Source organism: Apium graveolens, chromosome 3 (assembly GCF_009905375.1).
Source record: "Apium graveolens cultivar Ventura chromosome 3, ASM990537v1, whole genome shotgun sequence".
Lineage (NCBI taxonomy): Eukaryota > Viridiplantae > Streptophyta > Magnoliopsida > Apiales > Apiaceae > Apium > Apium graveolens.
The window spans coordinates 145833382-145856354 of NC_133649.1; the positions used below are offsets into that span (position 1 = coordinate 145833382).

The 22973-nt window shown below is 34.6% G+C and overlaps 1 protein-coding gene and 1 long non-coding RNA gene across 8 annotated transcripts in view; one reads left to right on the forward strand and one right to left on the reverse strand.

Moving 5' to 3' along the window:
- The first annotated feature begins 7254 nt into the window (after positions 1–7254).
- The window catches only part of LOC141712819 (uncharacterized), a 32580-nt gene continuing 16861 nt past the window's right edge, over positions 7255–22973 (forward strand). For 5 of the 7 annotated variants that reach the window (XM_074515898.1, XM_074515899.1, XM_074515895.1 and 2 more), the window contains exons 1-17: positions 7257–7461; positions 9925–10055; positions 10337–10421; positions 10589–10642; positions 10770–10861; positions 10941–11044; positions 12085–12157; positions 12487–12877; positions 12987–13310; positions 13397–13600; positions 13918–14013; positions 14097–14160; positions 15504–15631; positions 16185–16431; positions 16585–16721; positions 16804–16925; positions 22821–22944. In XM_074515898.1, coding sequence (XP_074371999.1) covers positions 7420–7461; positions 9925–10055; positions 10337–10421; positions 10589–10642; positions 10770–10861; positions 10941–11044; positions 12085–12157; positions 12487–12877; positions 12987–13310; positions 13397–13600; positions 13918–14013; positions 14097–14160; positions 15504–15631; positions 16185–16431; positions 16585–16721; positions 16804–16925; positions 22821–22944 — 2418 coding nt within the window. In that variant the 5' untranslated portion in view covers positions 7257–7419. Of the gene's footprint in view, positions 7462–9924; positions 10056–10336; positions 10422–10588; positions 10643–10769; positions 10862–10940; positions 11045–12084; positions 12158–12486; positions 12878–12986; positions 13311–13396; positions 13601–13917; positions 14014–14096; positions 14161–15503; positions 15632–16184; positions 16432–16584; positions 16722–16803; positions 16926–22820; positions 22945–22973 lie in introns of all 7 variants that reach the window. The other 2 variants (XM_074515901.1, XM_074515900.1) reach the window with 2 other exon arrangements.
- LOC141712820 (uncharacterized) lies at positions 20065–22315 on the reverse strand. The gene is made up of 2 exons (XR_012571713.1): positions 20540–22315; positions 20065–20229 (listed from the first exon to the last, which is right to left on the reverse strand). It is a non-coding gene; the product is annotated as an uncharacterized LOC141712820 (long non-coding RNA).

Genomic DNA, 22973 nt, shown 5'->3' on the forward strand with positions numbered 1-22973 from the left:
AAAGTTAGCTTACGAGCTAGCCCTACCCCCCTAATTTGCAACAAGTTCATAATGTGTTCCATGTGTCAATGCTAAGGAGGTATCATCGGGATGCCAGACACATAGTGGAGTACGAGCAGGTGGATATACAGCCAGATCTAACTTACGTGGAGAAGCCAGTAAGGATTATAGATAAGAAGGAGCAGGTGCTTCGGAACAAAGTGATCAAGCTAGTCAGAGTACTATGGCAGAATCATAACGTGGAAGAATCAACTTGGGAACTAGAGAGCACAATGCTAGAAAAGTACCCCCATTTGTTTTCTGTTTGATTCCGGGACGGAATCCTTTTAAGGAGGGGAGACTGTGATAACCCCAAAATTTTCAACTTTTTGTAACCCTTGTGAATAGTGTTTTAGCTGAATGAGAAAACTTTTCATGCCACACTATGTAGGGGTTCTGTTATGGATATTCTGGGATATTATTAGTACTCTATGTGGTATATAAGTGTATGTAAAGATCGTCAAAATCCAATTCCGAATACTTTGGTTTTTCCCGAAATCCACTAGATACGGAGAGAATTGAGTATAAGGTAACAGGATAAAAAGGATTAAATTAAAGGATTATAATAGAGGATCATAAAAAGGAATATAATGTATTGAGAAAGGTTAAGGGAACCTAAGTAATAAGATACCGGGTATGATCCTTCAAACGATAAAGGAGAACGAAAGTTAAGCGAACCGTATAACAGATCAGCGGTCATTAGGCAAACGATTAGGAAGTTAATCAAAGGGATTAGTGGGGAATGATGTCATCCAACCAATAGAAAGAGGACAAGGAAGGGAGGATGACATCATGAGGATGACGCAAGCATGACATGGGAAGGAAGGAGGTGTGGTGGCTTTGTAACCACACAAATTCAAGGGCAAGAAGGTAATTGACTAAATCAAACACAAAAGCAAAGCAACCAAGCCAAGTAAATTCATTCTTCATCAAAAATCAAAAAGAACCAAGGCCTTGTTCATCTTTGCTCTCGGCTTTTCACTATTCATTAGGCAAGAAATTTCAAAAAATTCAAGATCCAAGCTTCCTAAATTGGTGAGTAAATTCCCTAATCATCTTCATGCTTAGTTAGGCTATATCATGAGTTTAAGCCATTAATTCCTTCTCAATCTTCTTCATTTAATCAAAGAAGAAGACTATGAATAGTGTTTTTCAAGTTTTTAACTTGAAGTTTTTCTTGTTTTTCTTGAAGATCCAAGCATTCTAAGACTTCTCAAAGCTTCTTAAGGCTTCCTAGCTCCTTATACCATCTCCAAACCCTAGATTCCTATGTATTATAAGATGATTTTGATTAGTAGGATGATATTGTAGCTTGTTGTTGTGATTTAGAGTTTGGGATTTGGAATGGTAGTGAAATGGAATGGTAAATGTTGTGGTTTTGATTAAAGAACTTAAGTATGATTAAAGTTAAGCTTAGGCATAAGTATGAATGTTAAAATTGAATTGGTTGGGGTTGTTATGATGTGATAAGGATGGATGTTGGTTGTATGTTGGATTTGAGGTTGAATTGGGAGGGTTTTGAATGGTTTAAAATATTGGAAATCGCGTAAACATAGCCGTCGTAACGTCCGATTTTCTTTAGACTGTTTTTGTACATAACATTAGGACCCGAGAACCCCCTGCTAGATTATGACCATTGCCATGTCTAGATAGCTCATGTTACGAGCTTCGTTTTGATATGTAGTTCGTTCGATTCCGATGCACGGTTTAGGAGAAACGACCGTTTCAAGTAACGGCGTTTCGCGAACGAAACTTTTCCCCTCGCCTTACTTTGAAACATAGGTTAAAGACCAACAAGGGTTAATTAATGTATGAAACATTTATGGTAAGTGTGCTAGGCAGTTAGTAAGACACTCACGAAGGAATCGCCTTAAAACTCGTAAAGGTTAAATTATTAAAAATGGTGGAGCCGAGGGTACCGGGGTGACTTAAGCGAATCAGTGAGCGCAAAACAAGCGTTAGAGTCTAAGTTAGTTAAAGTATAGATTTACAAGTGACTTTGGTTTAATTCCAACTTACTTGTTGTTTATAGGTTACCAGACTCGTCCCGAGCCTTTTATCACCCCAAGTCGCTCAGGCAAGTTTTCTACCCGTTATAACTGTTGTGGTGATGAATATATGTATTTGCATTATCTGGTGATAGATGCATGTTGGTTAATTAGCAAATGTTGTTATATATTGAAGCATGCTGCTATGGTATATATATATGCATGCCTGTTTCGCATTCTTTCCATATATATATCTGTTGATTCAGTTGATAATACATATGCTAGAGGATAGCGGTAATTTGCATATACCCTTAGTATAGGGACCCAAAGGTGAAAATATTTCTAAAACCGGGAGTCGAGGATCCCTAGTAGATTTTGTATATATGGATATAAATATATATATATATATTTATACTTATATATATATATGGTCATAGTTTTCAAAACTATTAATCGAATAAGGTTTATTCGATAACTTTAACTTTATTTTATTAATGAATATTATTTTGAATATTCATTCGAGGACTTATGACTCCTTTTATTTTATATTAATTGAATATTATTTTGAATATTCATTCGAGGGCTTATGACTCAGTTTATATTGTTTAATGAATATTTTTGAATATTCATTTGAGGATCTATGACTCCGATTATTTGCTGAGATTTGTTCTTTATTTTATTAAAGAATAAGGTGTAAATAATCAAACTTATTTTCGATTATTCAAATAAAGATAGTACTTTCATATAAGTATATCTTTGGTTATTTAATACTCATTTCAAGTATAAGTTTTAATACTTTTACTTCAATTATTTTTATAAAGATTATTCTATATGGGAATATTATTTAAATAATAATATTCAGTTATTTTCTAAATATTCTGGGGACTGATTTACTTCATTAAATCAGCTTTACTCCAAACACTCTATAAAGTGTTTTCGAGTCTTCAAAATGATTTTTAAAAGATAAAGCGGATCCCAAAACTCATTTTATATTTAAGATCTTCCTTTTTAGGGAATTTAAATACTCGCTCAAAACCTGAGGGATCCGGCTCTGTGGTGTGTTTTATATTCGCAACAAGGTTGCTGTTTTGTTAAATGAATTGATTACTTACCCAACACTCGGGAAGTAAAATTCTTGGAACAAGTTAATCCATTAACAGGCATCGCCTGGGAAATATCGGTGAGTTTTCCTTTCCAACTAGATACGACTTATTGGTGGAGCCGTATCAACAAGTTCTACTTGGGGAAAGGGGGAACGAGCTTTACGTTTCAGAGTCATGGATTTCATCTGAACTAGGAGTGGCGTAAGTGGTCGAGTGGCGCCGGCCCAGCCTTATTATATTGGCCCAAATGGCCTGGAAGTTCCGCTAAGGCGGTCTATTCCTTAGGAGTTCAGTGTTCGGTTGACAAGTAAATCCGACAGGTTCTCCTCTACATGTAGAAAATGGTGGGGTTGTACTACTACGACTGATCATTGTAAGTGGTCTTCCTGGCGCGGCAAACTCCCGTAATGAGTTCATCATCCATTTGGATAATTCTGCAACACTACCCGTAGCATTTCGATCGAAAGGCTACTAATGGGTGGTTGCCGAAGCATTGACAGGGTCAAACATTTTTATTGGTGTATCCATTGAATGAAGTATCTCGTAACTTCATTTCTTTTCAAAATATTTCAAAGATCAAATATTTTCAAGTTTTATTTGTGGTCTCATCTATGGGATGACCTCGTGAATCTTATTATACTTCGAACAGTAGTAGTTCAAGTAGATTTCAAAAAAAATGGTATAAGTATAGTGAAGTAATTGGTAACTTCATCTTCTTTTAAAACTTATATCCAGTAAGTAATTACCTTACTCATGATAAAGAATTTTAGTAAGTATCCATTTAGATACTTGTATTATTGTTATCACTATATATTATCTTGCGAGCTGTAAGGCTCACTCTTGCTTTATTTCTTCATCACACAACAACAGTTAGGAAAGATGGCCAGACTCCAGCAGACCCAGCGCAAGCGCGTGGGAAGCGTCCCGCGTCTTCCCGATGATGTTGTGGCTGCTATAGCTGCAGAGGTAGATCCATTGGTAGATCAGGCATTCTACTTTTGAGAATCAATTATGTATAATTATAACTTGTGGCAGATAATGGCAATTAACTGTAAATTTATCAAGTAATCGTTTTGGGTTGTAATAACTTTTAAATTGTGGATTCAAAGACTTGTACTTATTTCAATTTCATCTCTGAGACTATAACGGGTTGTGGTGTGTGTTAGTGTGGGGTCACAGCATAAGGTTATTATTATTAATTAAGTGAAGTGATATTGTGGAAAGAAAGACCGTGACGACTCGGATCCCCGACCCCGGATCTGGGGGTGTTACATCCATGATTCCTCTACAATGTATGTACTAATTTTCACTTATTATGAACTTCTTGTTATTACAATTAGGGCTGTAAATGAGTTGATATGCTAATAAACACTTCGGTGTTCGGCACGAAAAAGTTCAGCTCGAGTTCGGTTCGATTTATAAACGAGTCAAACATGAACATAATTTTAAGTTTTGGTTTGCAAATGAGCTGAATATGAGCACATTATAGTTCGGCTCGAAATTACGCGAACAAGTTCGATTACAAAGTTTGTCAACCAGTTCGTAAATATGGTTCGTGAGTAATATTCGTGAACTTGCTCGTTGATATAACTCGTGAATAAGTGTATGAATTATTAGTTACATTATACATACTCCTAAAACAGTTATGAGCAGACACTTATGACACTATAATTAGTTAATAATTGTGTGTATATAATTCTATAATTAAAATTACCAATTTATTTAATTCATTTATTATTTTTTATATTATAGAATTTATATTATAATGCATGTTCGGATGGTAAATATATAACTATTTTATATAACTTATATTCATGTATTCAATTAGTTTGTATATATCATTATTTAAATAAAAATAACGTAATTTAATTAAAATTATGCTAAATATTAAAATTTATTTGTTAGGGTTGTAAGAGTTTTAAAAATTTTGAAATTTTATTAAAAATAAATGAAACTCATGCAAAAATTTAGGAATCTTGAGAATGAGTTCGTAAAATGAATAGTCTGTGAGCTGTTCGTGAACGTGTTCGAAAATAACATTTTTCGTAATAAGTCGATACACAAACAAAAATTTTGACTCAATAAAAATTTGAGTTCGATATATTTTTAACGAGCTGAAACATGAACACTAAAGGATTCGGCTCAAACATTAGGTCAATACATTACAGCCCTAATTACAATACATTAGGTCTGGACTATAAGATTATACGATATTAATGTAACCGAGTTTTTTCTTCTCAAATTTACTTGCATTATTTTTTGTAAATATTTAACTCATTTTTTAGAATGGTATACTTTCATTTTTGTCAATCCTTTCCAATTTAGCGCTTATACAATCATTACCCAACTCTATGTATTAGCATATGATATGTCATTTTTTGCATGATAATTAAAATAGTTTTTTTCATTTATGGGTCGTTTATATTTTTTGCTCTCTTCAATTTTGGTTGTTATGTTTTGCAGAAATCAGGATAGACATACATTGCTAACTAATTATAAGTATTAGGCGTTTTTTAAAACTAATGGAGTAGTTGGCTGTCATATATGTTGGAAATCTGGTGAGTTGAAGAAAATAGAGTAGCTAACTTTGATAAATGGTGCTCTTAGAAAAGTCAAAGCGATGTATGTTAAATCTGTATGTAAACATGCATAATTAAAATGTACACGTGGAATAGTGGAATATCTGATATAGGATTTACCATCTCATGAGAGTCAGCCACCCCATCTCTTTTTCCACCTCTTCTACCCATCTCCTTTTCCATCTCCATCCACGTTTCTTCCTAACTAAATTCCCTCTTTCTTTTATACACATCTCAATTCCTAGCCGCCCCTTATCCATCCACAACTTTTTTATTATTTTTTAATTTTCTTTCAATAAACATCCTCTTTTTGTTTGCTTGATTTTCAATAAAATCGAGTTTTGTTCTACAACAAAACTCGAAACTCCATTTGAGTTCTTTACTTTAGTAATTAGATCTACTAAGGTAAGAGCTCAAATTTTATAATAAAACTCACTTTTTGGATTCAAAATCTCCGGTCTAATAACATATTAAAATTTGGTGTCATTTCGAGATCTTTGAATTTTGAGTTTTTTTTTTGTTTCATTCTGTTTGAATTATTATTTGTGTGTTTTATTTTCTCGCTTTATACGACATGTCTCGCTTTGTATGATGTGGTGGATGTGTTAAAAATGAATTTTACGTTGTATTGGGAAATCTGGATATCTCGGATCAACAACATTTTCGACAAATCTATAGCTGGTGACCAGTAGTTAGATAGTTGAGGTGCGTTTGGAACGTTGGTGAAAATTGCACGTGTTCACCTCTGACAAAAAATATTTGTTTATAACATGAGACCTATAAGTTTAGTGCAACTGAGTCGTATGAACGTGCATGCTACATTTCTCGGGAAACCATTATCTTCATTTTTTAATTTTTAGATTATTTGTATTCAGTTAGTTAAATAATCCGGGAACAAAGAGGCTAATTATGTAGTTATTTAATTTGTTTTTCAACTTAGTTGCATGTTTAGTTGGTGGTTTGTACCTATTTAGTATCTTTCAAATTATTAATGAAATTTGCTCTAAATTTGGGGGGAAAGTATTAGCCGTTTTTTTCTTTTCCTGAAATTAAGAGAATAAAAATTTTACTGTCTAAATTTCGGGGAATCTCATCTTATGGTAGTTTTAATTTTGATTAGGGCCCATAAATTGGTTGGACATATTTTTAGTTAAATAATAAAATTTTGTGAATAAAAAAATCTTTAATATCTCTTTCATTTTTTGGGGAGGGTACTTAATAAATAATACGCCTCAATTTGATGCAGACAAAATTTTAACAGTATAGTCGGAAACGATTGCATACCAAATACTACTTTCAATTTAATACAAAGCATTTAAATAAAATTGTGATCGGATCTCGAATGGGACACACAGACGTAAATTCATGTATGTAAATTTGTGATTATCTCTCTCGCGATCCTCCTATTAACCTTGACGGTTTCCACAGCTGGTAATAAATCAGACCCTTTAAACAAAATCTGATCTTCTAATCAATTGCCACGTGTATTTCCGACATAAAACTAAAAAACAGCGAAAATAAAAGAAAAGAGACAAACACCACCTGTACACTGTTTGTCCATGTTCAAGTCAAAACTAAATCCAAGCTAAACATTTCTCTCTCTCTCTCTCCCTCTCTCTCTCTCGGCGAGACTCACAAAGCAAATTATACAATATAAGTTCCCATCTTTATATCTCTCATTTGAAACATTCTGATCAGATCTTCTTCGTTATGTTTGTCAAGAAACTTGTCGAGAAGGCTTCTCTTAAGAAGGTACTTATTCAACTTCATTTCTATCAAACACCTATATCTGTGTGTAGATATTTTTTAAAAAAATTGTTTTGCTCTGATTGGCTGATCGCATACACATTACTTGATTTTTACTTTTAAATGAATGATGGTGAATGAGTTATCAATCACTGTGATTGTTACTTTGAATTTGTGATGAACAATGCTTTTTAGTTGGATTGATATTACATGCTAAATTGAAGTTGTTCCCTCATTTTAAGTTCTTTTTCGATTTATTGACTTGTATTCTGTTGTTGTTTGTATAATTGTATTGGTTTGATTTTGTTAATGTAACTAAGTGAGTGTTTATTTTGTGCTGCAACTCTATGCAGTTTGTTTCGAAATTTTAAGAGGATGATGATTTGTGATACTATTTGTGACTGCAATTACTATTTTAAAGAAATCGGTTTCCTTAATAGCATAATTTGTTGTTTGATTATGATGTTTACTTGATTTGATGAAATAAGAAGTTGAATATTGGACTGCAAAAGGCTTCGTAATTGTATTCCATCTGATTAGCATATTTCACTATAAAGGAAATGTATATGTTATCATAATATGTAGTTAGTATATACTATGTGAGAGTGAGACCCATGTTAGAGGTAATAGGATTTAGTATTAGTTATTTTTAGGACAAACTACCTTAAAGTAAGCTTATTATTCAATAAGAGGAAGCTTTGTTCTATTAAATTTCTTAGAATAGAAAAATAGTTTTGACAAACCTAACCCATATAAGATATTATAAACAAAGCAATGAATGTTACTAGAATCAAAATACTTTTTCTTTGCCCATGGGGAGTAGTTAGTTGCGTGGTGAGGATAAGGATTTCTTGGCTGTCATAGGTAAGTATGATCTCTAGTTATATATACATGATACACTTATGACCTACCTAGCAAGGTACGCAATATTAAATAAAAGAGAATGTACTCATTGTTATTCTTGATTGGGGTTTTAGTAATAAATAGATCAATCATTCTTTTCCTCTCTTAAATCCATTATGTTCTATTTTTTCTAATATAGTTGGCGGGGGATATTATTTCTCGTATTGCCACTCCATGTATTTTCCTTTATTAATTTTTGTTGTAAATTAGATCAAGACTCTTTAATGTCACTTTGGGTTCTCAAATTGGCAGTCATTTTGTTATTAACAGTCACCTAAAAAGAGGCAATATCCACCCTTAGTATACTAGATTACTTAGTAGAAGACTATACAACCATAATAGATTTCCTTTTATCTTTTCTGGATTTAGAAGCATTGCATATTTCACTCTAGCACCCATCTTCTAGGCTGAAGTTTTGCAGTACCTTTGGAAGAGACCAAGTGACAGCAAAGCTATTTTACTTTTTTAATGTTAGCAAAACTTTTATTAATATATAATTTTTTTACTTGATTCACTTAAAGAAGTGGCTTCTTTAACCACACTTTTATATCAACTGAAACTGTTATAACAAGTATTGACGGGAGATGTTGAGTGCATTAGTGCTATTTATGACTGTAAATTAATTGCATGAGCTTTTTCTACCAGAGTAAATAATATATTTAGATTATCAGGAAAAATAATGTTAGCCACGTCTACCTGAGTAATTGTTCATAACCTGAACCAAGATGTGCTGGCAAGGCTTCTCTAATTTAAAAAGTCTTATTGAGATATTTTTTAGATATACTTAAAACAAAAGTTTCAGTTGCTTCTTATGGATTAGAACTTGTGATTAGATCGTTAAATTGAAAATATATCATAATGTCATGTATTCAATGAATTGGCAACAGCAGTGGCGTAGCTTGGACTTCATCCAGTGTAGAAGACACTACATTGAAAGTAGAAATTGCAAACAATAAATTATAGAAAAAGTACCAATTTTTACTGAAGTCATGCAAAACTAAAGCTACGGTACTTGTTCGAAAAATATGACTTTCTATTGATATCTTATTATAACACTAGTAAGCTGAAAGGTTTATAAGAAAAGAATGATTTTCACACCATATATATCTTTATTTGTTTTTTAATATTTTCAAGTGCATTTTCATTTTTGACGGTTAATATGATTATCCGTCACATAAGTTGCTAATATGTCATTCAGCCAATCATTATTGCTTTGATTACTAAGTGTTGTATTGACAATATTCATTTTGACATATATATATATATATATATATCTTTCTAGTAACAGCTATAAGAAAAGCCTTCCTTCTTTTAATAATTCTTCCCTACTAAATCTATAACACGTTCACTTCAACCATTATTTCTACTTTTACTCCTCACTTATGCACGCATATAGACTGAACCCTCTGACTAGTATTTGTCAGTAGAAACAAGGTAGAATAAATAGATCCATAGCAGATGTATGGCCCCTATATTATGCGAATTTGTAGATCTAAAGAGTAACCCATTTTTCAGGTTGCTAATATCTATTATTCTTTTTTTTTTGTTAAAAATATTGTTTTATAGCCTGGTGGGAACTCAGATTCTTTGAAATCCGAAGATGTAAACCCTCGTATGGTTTTTCATTATGGCATCCCGTCAAGATGTTCCATATTGGCATATGACTCTACTCATAAGATACTTGCTATATCCACCAAGTAAGATTTTCATTTCTAGTAAATCGCAATTCATGACTGCATATTATTAATTTTTTGCATTGTATCCATGATCAAATGCTCTGTCATGTTTAAATTTCCTATTCAGCAACTTATTTAAATGGAATTAATTATCTACAGATTTTATAGCACCGGAATTATATATTCACAATTTTCTTAGACAATCAGATTTACTCGACATCATGCACTGTAACAATGTTTATAAGTTATTATGCTTTCATTTTGCTGTTTATCACTTAATTTGGTCAGCACCATTTTATCAGAGATGGGCGCATCAAATTATTTGGAAATGGTCATTCTCAAACCCTGCTTGAATCTTCGGAATCAGTACCAAGCAAGTTTATGCAAGTTAGTTGCTCTGCATTTATATTTCTTGAAGTTCTTGTCTATCATATAAAATGTGCTAGCGGTCTGTTCAGAAAATGAAAGAATCAATTGCAGCCACAGATTACTATTATTCTGGATAATATTACAACGTTATTATAATTTTGTTTATTTTGGCCTTTGTGTTGCAGTTTATGGAGAGTGAAGGCATTCTTTTAAATATAAATATTAATAATCATATTGAGGCAAGTCCTCTGAGGATCCTGAGCTTATTTGCAATGATATGTCCTTTACTTTTCTTTTTATCATATACTGATGAAAACTGAGTCAGCCATTATTTGCATTCTTCTTCCTATAATTTATTCTACATAGGTCTGGGACATAGACAGAAAATTCTTGACTTGTGTACATATTTTTAAAGAAGAACTCACCTCCATTTCTGTTAGTCCACATACTGAATACATGTAAGAATCCTTAACTATATGATAATATGTGAAACGCTTCCAAGAAGGGTCTTATAAAAATATCTAATGTGTTTGGCAGGTATATTGGAGATTCAGTTGGTAATATATCAGTTTGCAAAGTTGATAGAGAATCATGTAAATTAGTACAAATGGAATACCGAATACCATTTTCAGCATCTCATGGTAAGAGAAATTTTTTAGCAATCTATAATAGCGTGGTCTATATCTGATTTTTCCATGTCCTCATACATGCTCTATTTAGGATTTACTGATTAAATTGTTTATTTTTGGAGGTTGTCTTATAAGTTTATTTGTATAATGGTTAAATGGTGGAGATACAGCTAAACAAATCATCAATCCTGCAGCTAATATAGTTTAAATGCTTAATATACTCTGCTAGAAGCTTGTTATCTAAAGGAGATGTAACATGCATCTTAATATGTTAAGTAAACCACTTGTCTTCTCGTAATTGAAATGCATAACTTCTTTGAACTATGTGAGTTTACTGGCACACGAACATTTGTATCTCAATAGTCAAAACCTATTAGAACAAAACAACATCTTAATCTATTTCAGTTAAATCTCTTTGTTATTTGCTGGACTAAATCATTACTTATGTTTGCTTGCAAAAATTATAATCTCTGGACAATTAGAAGTTGCACTCGTTTTGTCACATTTGATCTTCTTGTCCAGTCTGTGGGACTATTTTAATCTTTTTCTAGTTCACTTTGGGGTGACTGGCCCTTAAATTTTTATTCTTATTAGTAACCCTCTTATTCATGTCATTTGTAATTGTGAAATAACATGGCTTATAATCCCACTCTGTCACTAGGTATTATTAAACCCAGTAAAGAAAATGGGATTAATTGAAGACTAATTGTAGTATAAAATTAGAGCAAATAACACATTAGTCCAAGTACATAATCCCATTAAATAAAACAAGGTCTTGCTATAATATAGTTTTAAAACATCTGCAAGGATTTCATGCTCAAAAACCACTGATCATTTTGCATAGAATTATATGATAGGAGTAATCTGCAATCAAATTTGATATTTTATGTTCTTACTAGAAAGTTGATTCCCTCTTTCAGTTAAAATTAAGTCAGGATTTACTTGAAACCTTCCTTTCATTGTCAAAGCTGGTGCTTCTTTTGTTTAATTCCACGAAGTCATCAATTTGTATTTGTTTTTCTTTCAATTTGACGGATGAATCAAATGCATAGGTAATTCAACTGATGTTGCTGATGACAGTGCTGTAATGTATATACTGCCTCAACCAAGAGCTGAAACTAAGAGGTAGTCAATGTGTTGATAGTTTGTTTTTCATCTAAGCTAACGTATCTTTATGTTATAGACAGTCATGGACAAGGGTGGTGGCAAAGATGTTGACCTTCCAAAGCTCACACATACATGGATTAGAGTAGCTTCCTGTTTATAATTGAAGCAGCCTTGTCTGGCTTAAATAATTGTTTGAGATATTAATTATTATTAAACCCTTCCGGGATCCGCATAAAGTTGATGCTATAGGTCTCGGTTCAGTTATATGACTACTTTCTATATCAAGGGTTCAGGACAGTATTACTGTGACATTATCTGACTCTCATCTTCGATCTACGTTGATGCAGGGTTGTTATAATATATAGAGACGGTTTCATTACATTATGGGATATACATGGTAGTAAAGCCATCTTTACAAGCGGTGGTACTGTATTACAATCAGTGAACCATGAAACAAAGAAAGTAACAGCTGCATGCTGGGCTTGCCCATTTGGAGGCAAATTAGTTACTGGATACAGCAATGGAGATATTTATATTTGGGGTTTTCCATCTGCCTTAAATTTTGATAAAGAACTAGAATTATGTAGTAAACAGAGTTCTCCAGTTCATAAACTAAATCTTGGTTATAAACTTGAAAAAATACCTATTGCATCAATAAAGTGGGTTTTACCAGAAGGAAAAGCAAGTCGGTTGTATGTATTGGGATCCTCAGATTTTTTATCTTCCAATTCGTTACAGGTATATTTGAAATTTGATACACAGATGTGTTAGTCTTAGCTCTGTTATTTTTAAATAAAAACTCACTTCTGCTTTGTTTTTATATATAAATAAAAATTCCTGTTTGCAGGTAGTTTTGCTTGATGAACACATTGATTCTCGGACAACAAAGTTTGGGCTTCATCCACCTGAGCTTTGTGTTGACATGGAGATCATGTCAACTTCCACTGTGCAAAGCAAGAACTACCAAGATTCTTTGCTTCTGCTGGGGAAATCAGGTTGTGCTTATGTCTATGATGATAATGTGATCGAAAAGTACCTTTTACAGTGCCAATCTAGGTCGCCACCATCACTTCCCAAGGAGATAAGGGCTAGGCTGTCATTTGCGGATTCAAGCATCACCACAGCAAAATTCATATCAGACAATCAGTACATGTTAGGTACAGCGAATGAGGTACGATGGTAATCTCCTCATCATCACCGATTTTCATGACTAAGCATTTAGGTTTAGTGGTGATCCTTACTTCAGTATTTGTGTAGGATTACCTTACGCTTGCAAAACACATTCCAACGCTTTTTGCATATGACACAAGGCAGAAGGACGGATCCAGCTCGAAGAAAGCCAACTTTAACAGGTTCTTAGATTTTAAGCACATGTACATAACAGGACACACTAATGGGACTATATGCTTCTGGGACGTGTCATGCCCACTATTCTCACCAATGTTTTCATTAACTCAACAGGTATGTACTATTAGAACATTTTACCTATCTACCTTTCACGAAGTTTCTCTTTATTCTAAGCTATGGACATTTGATCATTCTTCATGTTATTTATGATTAAGATTTTATTGTTCAGAAATTGGATTATAGTATGAACTGAGTGGAAATAAATTTTTAGCTAACTACATTGTGGCCTTAAAACTTTAAATTTTTGTTCTTACTTAAAGCAACTAGTAAAAGAATAAACAAAAACAAAAAAAGCTAGAATTAGGATAATGTCCAAAATGTTGATCATTTTCCTCAAGTTCTTACTTAATCTATGACTGTACCCTATGCAGAGTGATGATGATGCATCATCAAATGGTGTTCCCGTCACAGCATTATACTTTGATATCAACTCAAGGCTCCTCATTTCTGGGGATCAAAGTGGAATGGTTAAGTGTCCTCAATTTTATATGTTCAGCAGATTATGATGATCGTTTGGACACTTCTATACTGCTATTCTCTTTTCATGCAGGTACGGATTTTTAAATTTAAACCTGAGCCTTTCTCGGCAGAGAGCAGCTTCATGTCCTTTCAAGGTATTTAGTTTCTGTTAGTCCCTTAACAATATGACAAGAATTACAGAAGGGGGTTGAATGGAATTCTTGAAACTTTTTCTTGAAATAAAAATGTTCTAACTCGAATATATATATAAGTGTGAATTGATTAGCACAATGCGGAATAGTTACTTAAATGAATCAAAACAGAAGTAATTAAAAACAATAGTCTTTGAAAACTTTCTGGTGGATTTGAATGATTCCACCAGAGATATATAATATATATCGAGAGAACTCTGTGTGCAAAGAGCTTACAGCTGCTTACAAATATTGAACAACTAAGAATGCAGAGAAATGCTTAGAATTATGCTTACAAATGTTTCTCTGCTTATTTCTCAGATTATTCCTTAGTTGCTACTTCTTGGTTTATATATCACCAAGATTACAAAGTAATGAGACAGGATAATAAAACAAAAACTATCTAGTCTATTACAATGCTACTTCATTACTCTATTCCAGCATCTTTGAATATCTTCATAATAGCATGAAAATGGCAATGCTTCTTTGTTCTTGAAAACTCAGTTGAATAGGCTACCACATTCCATTTGTATCCACTCGACGCATGTGACTGTGTTGTCACTGTCAACAGATATTTGAATTCTTTATCCGTCGGGTTCAAGATCATCCGTCGAGTTATTGATCATCCGTCGGGTTGTTGATCATCCGTCGAATTCATTGTTGTTTATCCGTCGGGTAGCAATCAGGCACTTGACTTCATTTCACTTGTGCAGAATTACAAGACATCATCTATGTACAATTAATCAACCTATTCTGCATATCTAACTAAAGTCAACATGACGTAAGTACTACTACAGATTCTAAACAATGTGTATGCAGAAATGTGCTACAGACTTATTGTTACATAAGCTACTCACTCGATGGATAATAAGTCATCATCCGTCGGGACTATATCGAGTCATCCGTCGGGACTATAAACCTTATCCGTCGAGTGCTACATATTTTCACTAAGTAAAATCTACCAAGGTGTTTTGTTCATGAAATCATCAAGTACACAACATATACACAACAGTTTCCATATTGCCACCCCAGTTATATAGCATTTGGTTACAAGTTAATACCATTTCACATCTATGTGTCTGTTGATTTAGAGTTTTCTAATTGGCGTATTCAATCTAGGTTAATGTTTTCTACTCAGTCCATAATTTGGTAAATGACTTTGGATACTTATAATTGGCAAAGTGTATGAAGAAAATGATGACTGAAAAATTTAGTCCATTGCTTTATATGAATTTGCATTTTGCAGTAAAGATGTGCTTAAAGTTCCCAATAAGATTTTGTTAAACATTGACTTTCATTATTTCCAGGAAGTTCAAGGAAAGGAAACAATCACATCGTACGTAGTGTTCAGCTTTTAAAAGTCAATGGCAGTGTGCTATCTTTCAACATGAGACAAGACTTAAAGCAGCTTGCTGTTGGCTCTGCCAAAGGATATGTGAGATAATTTTTGTTAGTTTGTTTTACTTCTTTATGTCATCTGTTAAACTTTGTAGGGATTTGATGTTTGAATATGATTCATCATAACAAATATAGATTCTGAAACTATTACCTCATACAGTATTCACTGAGAGAAGAAAACCTGCTGGCTTCAGTTATATGATAGTTACTGATTGGTTGATATAGTTGGCCAAGATTAAACTTGTCAACTAAAAGTCTATAAGCAGATTTCTACTGGTTTTATAATATAAGATCATATGACTAATGTAATTCTGGTTTCTTTCATTTAAGTGACAACTCCAAAAGGTTCTCTTGTAAACACAGGTTGCTTGTTTTTCAAGTTCCTTTGCACTTCTGTTCCTTCATCTATTCTGTCCAAGAGAGGAGAGGAGACCGATGCATTGCAACATTAATATTATGTTACTTTTAAAGCAATCTGTGAAATTATAAACTTTATTTTAAATTATCTATTGTATTAACTGCAGTTACTGCTATTATATAGAAACAATTTGTAGAGTAACTTAGATTTTTTCTACGTTTATTGTTTACAGGTGTCAGTGATTGATTTGGAGGGTCCAACTCTACTGTATGAAAAACATATTGCTAGCGAACTATCCACAGATGTCATATCGCTGCAATTTGCAACCTGCAGTTTACATGGCTTTGAGAAAAATATTTTAGCAGTGGCAACAAATGATTCATCAATTTCAGCACTTGAGAGTGATACCGGAAAGGCACTAAGCTCGGGAAATATTCATCCTACGAAACCCTCTAGAGCTTTATTTATGCACATTCTAGGTATCTAAATGCAATCTTTTAGGTTTCCATATCAACGGTCCTCACTTAACATGACATATTAAACCAGGCTTCATTATTGTCCATGATTTCAAATTACATTGATTCTTCCAATATCCCCATATCAGTTTACTTTAATCTAAATTTGTTCGGCAGATGGACAAGATACATCAGGAAACGAGGGGCTAAATCTGAGCAAGGGGATTTATGTTGACGATAGCATGCAGAAGCAATTTCTACTAATGTGTTCAGAAAAAGCTGTATATATCTATTCTTTGGTGCATGTAATCCAGGTTCGATAAGATTCAATTTTAAGCACTTGCAATGTCATGAACTGATGTAACCCGTACCAACGTTATCCATTTCTTTCTTCAGGGTATTAAAAAGGTTAACTATAAAAAGAAGTTTCAGTCCTCTGTTTGTTGTTGGGCATCAACTATGTATACTCCTGATGCGAACCTTGTACTCATATTTACTGACGGAAAAATTCAGATAAGGTCAGGGCTCTTCTTTTTTATACCTTTTAGAATGAAATTGTCGTGCTTATTAATACAAAAGAGACCAGACCATTCCAAAATTTTAAAACTGTGGGTGCAAGTTAATTATGATCCATCACCATGTTAGAAGTTCTCAGCTTGTATATATCAGCCGTGTGTTTATGTGATAAAGGAAAGAAGAAGAGAAATGTATATTTCAGTATTTAGTTATCTTTACAACAAGGGGGCTGCTCTCCTTATATAGGGAGTAAAACTTGGTCCCCGAGATTGGAATAGTAAACCCTATCTAGTGACATAAGTATGCTGACATCATGTTACTGATATCATCTCTAACACTCCCCCTCAAGTTGGTACATATATATCACTCATGCCCAACTTGCCGATAAGAGGATGAAGCATTTATTCACTTAAACCCTTAGTTAAAACATCAGCTAGTTGATCTTCTGATCTAACAAACTGAATATTGATGACATTATTATTGATATTCTCTTTAATAAAGTGACGATCAATCTCAATATGCTTCGTTCGATCATGTTGAACTGGATCATGTGCAATGGCAATAGCCGATTTGTTATCACAATGCAGTTTCATCGGTGTGTCTGCTGTAAGTCCCAACTCCGTTAGAAATAATCTAATCCATAGCAATTCACGTACACCTCGAGCCATAGCTCGATACTCTGCTTCAGCACTAGATAACGCAACCACTGGTTGCTTCTTACTTCGCCAAGTAACTAGATTGCCTCCAACAGATGTACAATATCCTGATGTGGAACGTCTATCATCTAAACATCCAGCCCAATTTGCATCTGTATAGCTCTCAACCCCGAGATGTTTGTTATTATTAAACATCACTCCTTTCCCGGGAGCAGCTTTAAGATACCTTAGTATCATATAAACCGCGTCCAAATGGGGTTGACGAGGATCATGCATGTATCTACTTACAAGTCCCACTGCATAGTGTGAGAGGTAGATTAGCCTTCCAACTAATCTTTGATATTGAGTTCTATCAACCGTGTCACCAGTATCTTCACAAAGCTTATGATTCGCTTCTATAGGAGAATCTGTAGGTCTACATCCCAACATACCTGTTTCGTTTAACAGGTCAAGTGTATACTTCCGTTGTGAAAGAAAGATACCACCCGGACTTCTAAAGACTTCAATTCCAAGGAAATATCTTAGTTTTCCCAAGTCTTTCATCTCGAATTCGGAGGCAAGTCTCCGTTTAACATCTGCAATCTCACATGTGTCATTGCCGGTGATCACGATGTCATCGACATAAACAATCAGTATTGTTATCTTCTCACCTTTTCTTTTCACGAACATCGTATGATCTGAATTACCCTGTTTGTAGCCAAATCTGACCATAGCTCTCTGAAATTTTCCAAACCACACCCTTGGAGACTGTTTCAATCCATATATAGTCTTTTTTAATCTGCATACTTTTCCGGTGGTTGCAGTTGTTGAAAATCCAGGTGGAATGTCCATGTAGACCTCTTCTTTTAGGTCTCCATGCAAGAATGCATTTTTTACATCCAATTGTTGGAGCTCCCATCCAAGGTTTGCTGCACATGATATCAAGACTCGGATAGAGGCCATCTTCGATACTGGGGCAAAAGTTTCCTGATAATCAATCCCGTAAGTTTGAGTATACCCTTTTGCCACAAGTCTTGCCTTGTATCTTTCAATCAACCCATTAGGTTTTTGTTTCACTGTGAATACCCATCTGCATCCTACTACCTTCCTTCCAGCGTGGAGAGTAGTTAACTCCCAAGTGTCATTGTATTTCAATGCATTCATCTCTTCTATCATGGCATCTTTCCATTTAGGATCGCACAAAGCATCGTGCCAAGTACGTGGAACAGAAACACTAGACAAGGATGTCACAAAAGCAAGTGACGAAGCAGATAATGCATTATATGAAACAAAATTTGAGATAGGATGGTTAGTACAAGAGCGCATACCCTTTCTAATAACAATTGGAAGATTCAGAGTAGGATCAAGAGTGTTACCATTATCAGTCTCAATTATCGGAGTTGTAGGATCTGCCTCAAGGTCAGAGATCTCTTGATGTGGTAAAGTGGCGACATTATCATTTTTCCTCCGAGAAAAAGTTATCAAATCTGGTTGATCAAATCTGGTTGATCAAATCTATTTAGATCATCCGACTCACTACACACACGTGAACGTGATGATGATGTGTTTGAACTAATGTTTGGACTAGGTACATTGATGAACGGAAGTAACTCCTCTGTAGCTTCACTATCAATACTGTGTCGGTTAATCTCCCCCTGAAGCAAAGAGGAAGAGCCCGGGGAGAAATAAGAGATAGATTCCCAAAAGGTAACATCATGACTAACAAATATACGACGTGAAGAAGGATGATAACATTTGTAGCCCTTTTGAGTTGGTGAATAACCAATGAAAACACAACGGAGAGCACGAGAATCAAGTTTATCTCGAGATGGGGAATGATTGTGAACAAAGCATACACTCCCAAATAATCGAAGAGGCAGTGGATGAGAGGAAGGCGCAGGGACAAAGGATAATGGTGTTCTGAACAGTAGAACACTCGAAGGAAGACGGTTGATAAGATATGCAGCAGTCATGACAGTCTCACCCCAAAGATATTTAGGGACATGCATTGTTAACATAAGAGACCGTGCTACCTGTTGCAAGTGACCAATTTTTCTTTCGGCCACCCCATTTTGTTGAGAGGTTTTCACACATGTAGTTTGATGAATAATATCACATGTATCCAAATAAGATGTAAATGGACCGTCATATTCGGTACCATTATCGCTTCGAAGGATTTTAACAGAGGCATTAAATTGTGTTTGTATCATGTGATGAAAAGATTTAAAACATCCGAATACTTCACTTTTGTGTTTAAGAAGATAAACCCAAGTAAGTCGAGAATGACAATCAACAAAAAAAACAAACCACCTATAACCATCATGTGTAGGATGTCGAAATGGACCCCAAACATCAGTATGGATAGTAGAAAAAGGAATAGAACTTCTTTTATTTCTAGATGGATAAGGTGACCTTTTGTGTTTGGCCAATTCACATGGTTCACAGAAAAATCTTCCTTCGAACATTGTTTTGTTAAATTAGGAAATAGATGTGTTAAAACACCAAAAGATGGATGACCTAACCGTCTATGCCATTGATATAAAGATTCCAAAACAATACTAGATTTGGATGACACCTGATAACTTGTTAAAGGAGAAGTAGGAGTTCCTTCCATGACATAGAGACCATTCACCACTTTATCACTGCCAAGAACCTTGCCTGTTTCCAGATCCTGGAATACACAGTAGAAGGGAAAAAAGTTACTGAACAATTGAGATTTTCAGTAATATGATGAATTGATAATAAGTTTGCAGTTAAAGAAGGAACATGCAAAACATCTGATAATGGTAATGATGATGAGAGACAAAGAGAAGTGCCCCGTCCATGGACAGGTGCAAGAGCTCCATTAGCAACACAAACATTGCATGTTTTACTGCGATATGATTCTAGGAAACTAGAATTTCCGGTCATATGTGCTGATGCTCCAGAATCAATAATCTATGATGAAGGACATTTATCGGAGATTAAGTGACAAGATTTACCTGCATGGGCAGAATGAACTGTAGGTGGAGTGGTGTTCAGTTGAGACATCATTTGACGGAAAACGTTTAGTTCTGAAGCAGTCATCGTCCCTGTAGGTCCCTGTAGGAGACTCGCATTTTGTTACTGTATGATGAGCATTAAAAGGAATGCCTCTTCCTGTGCCCCTAACCGGGCCTCTGCCAAATGAGACACCTCGATAATTTCCTCGGGTGCGTCCTCCTCGTCCTCGGATTCTGAGATGAGGGTGCAAGATAAAGCAGTTCTCACGAGTGTGGTACATCTTGTTGCAGTAGTCACACTGAGAGATATATTTTTCACCCATTAAAGCCACCGGGACTTGTTCTGGTTTTTCTGCCTCAAGTTGTTAAATACTTCCCGTTAAGAGTGCAGATCGGTCAGATAAAGTCGCTGGAGTCATACTTTGCTTTCGACTTTCCTCCAAACGGACACGTCTATATGCATCCTCTACGGTAGGAAAAGGAATCTGTCCTATAAGTTGATTTTTAATTGAATCATACTCATCTGACAGCCCATCAAGAAATTTCATCACTCTTTCTTCTGTCATCATTTTTTGATATTTCTCCTGATCTTCAGCATGTTTACACTCAAATATAGTGTAATGCCCCAACTCACTCCATAATGATGTAAGCTCTGAATAATACTGAGCCAGTGTTCGATCTCCTTCGACCAATGCCCTTATTTTTCGGTTCACCTCGAATCGCTTGGCTATATTCCCGGAGAAAGAATAAGTCCGGATGAGAGAACTCCACACCTCTTTAGCTGTATCAATAAAAATATAGCTCTTGCGAATGTGTACTTCCATAGAGTTAAACAACCACGAACACACCATGGCATTTTCATGGCATTTTCAGAATCCCAATCATCAAAATTTGCATCGCTCTCCTTAGGTTGCTTGGCTTTCCCATTAATATATTTCATTAATTTATGGGATTTGAGTGCCATCGTGCAAGCTTTTGACCATTCGAGAAATTTTTTCCCGTCAAATTTAGGACTCACATAAGGAGTACTATGAAATCCATATTTATTGCTACTTGTAGCAACAATCTCATTTGCGGTATCAACAACCTCCGCCATTGAATCAATATTGAAATAATAAATTTCAGATTATAATCAACCCTGACTAATTGACCAAGTTAGTATATGTATATATTCATATACATAGGCAGTGATTACACATATGTTTCTGAAAAGTATTTATTTAGTTTTTGTTTCTCTCCAACACAAAAACAATAGACGCAGCAGATGTATAATACTCAAGCAGAAGCCCAGAGAGTACACAAAACAATATCCTGTTTTAAACCCAACAAAAGGAGGATAAACTAAAAATTTATCAGATTCAAGAGAAAGTACCACAAATAGATTCCGAACGAGGAGAAGAGCAAGAATCCCAGAAAGAGTTTCACCGGAAAGTGCACAGGGAGTTCCCACGCGCCGGCGCGTGTAGCTCGTACAGCTGGAATTTGGCGCGTCTGGTGGCGCGTGAGAGAGCGTCAGAAGGATTTTTCAGGCCAGATTCTTGGTGCGAGGTCGTCTTGTGGTGCTCAGTACTGCAATGGCTTTGTATGTTTGTTTCGTTGTGTTTTGATTTTCTGATTTTTCAACAGAATAGACAGCTTCTCTGTTTTCTTAAAAACTGGAAGGCCCTGTTGTGTTTCTGATGTGATTTCTTCCCTCTCTATGTTGAATCCTGCTCTGATACCATCTCAGCTTGTATATATCAGCTGTGTGTTTATGTGATAAAGGAAAGAAGAAGAGAAATGTATATTTCAGTATTTAGTTATCTTTACAACAGGGGGGCTGCTCTCCTTGTATAGGGAGTAAAACTTGGTCCCCAAGATTGGAATAGTAAACCCTATCTAGTGACATAAGTATGCTGACATCATGTTGCTGATATCATCTCTAACAGAAGTTAACCAGAAAACTGTAGGTGTTGAATTTTTCGTGCTTATATATGCTTATTTTGGCACCTGAGATGGATATTTTAATCCAGAAGTCATAACATCACGCCTTTAGGATTTCTTCTAGGACTTAAGATTTAAGTTTGTGTTTGTAGACTGGAATCTAAGCCAGTAGAGATTTCATGAAAGAATGTTGTTGATTAATTTCATGTGATTAAAATATGTTACATTATTATTCTTATTATACAAAGCTCTGGCTTTCAAGTGTCTAGAACGTTTGTGGGATTATTTAACTTTTCACTAAAACTAAGATTCTTTTGCATCGAGCTTACTTCTAGAATTTTTACTTGTGAAAATTAAGATCGTTGCCAGAATTGTCTCTGGTGAAGGAAACTTCTATAAGAGGTCTCATTCCTGCTGCTTCAAAGTCCAACTCAAACTCTGATAGTTCAATATGTTCATCGCAGAGTGGAGAAATAATTGTGGTAATGCATCAATTTATATATCGTACCAT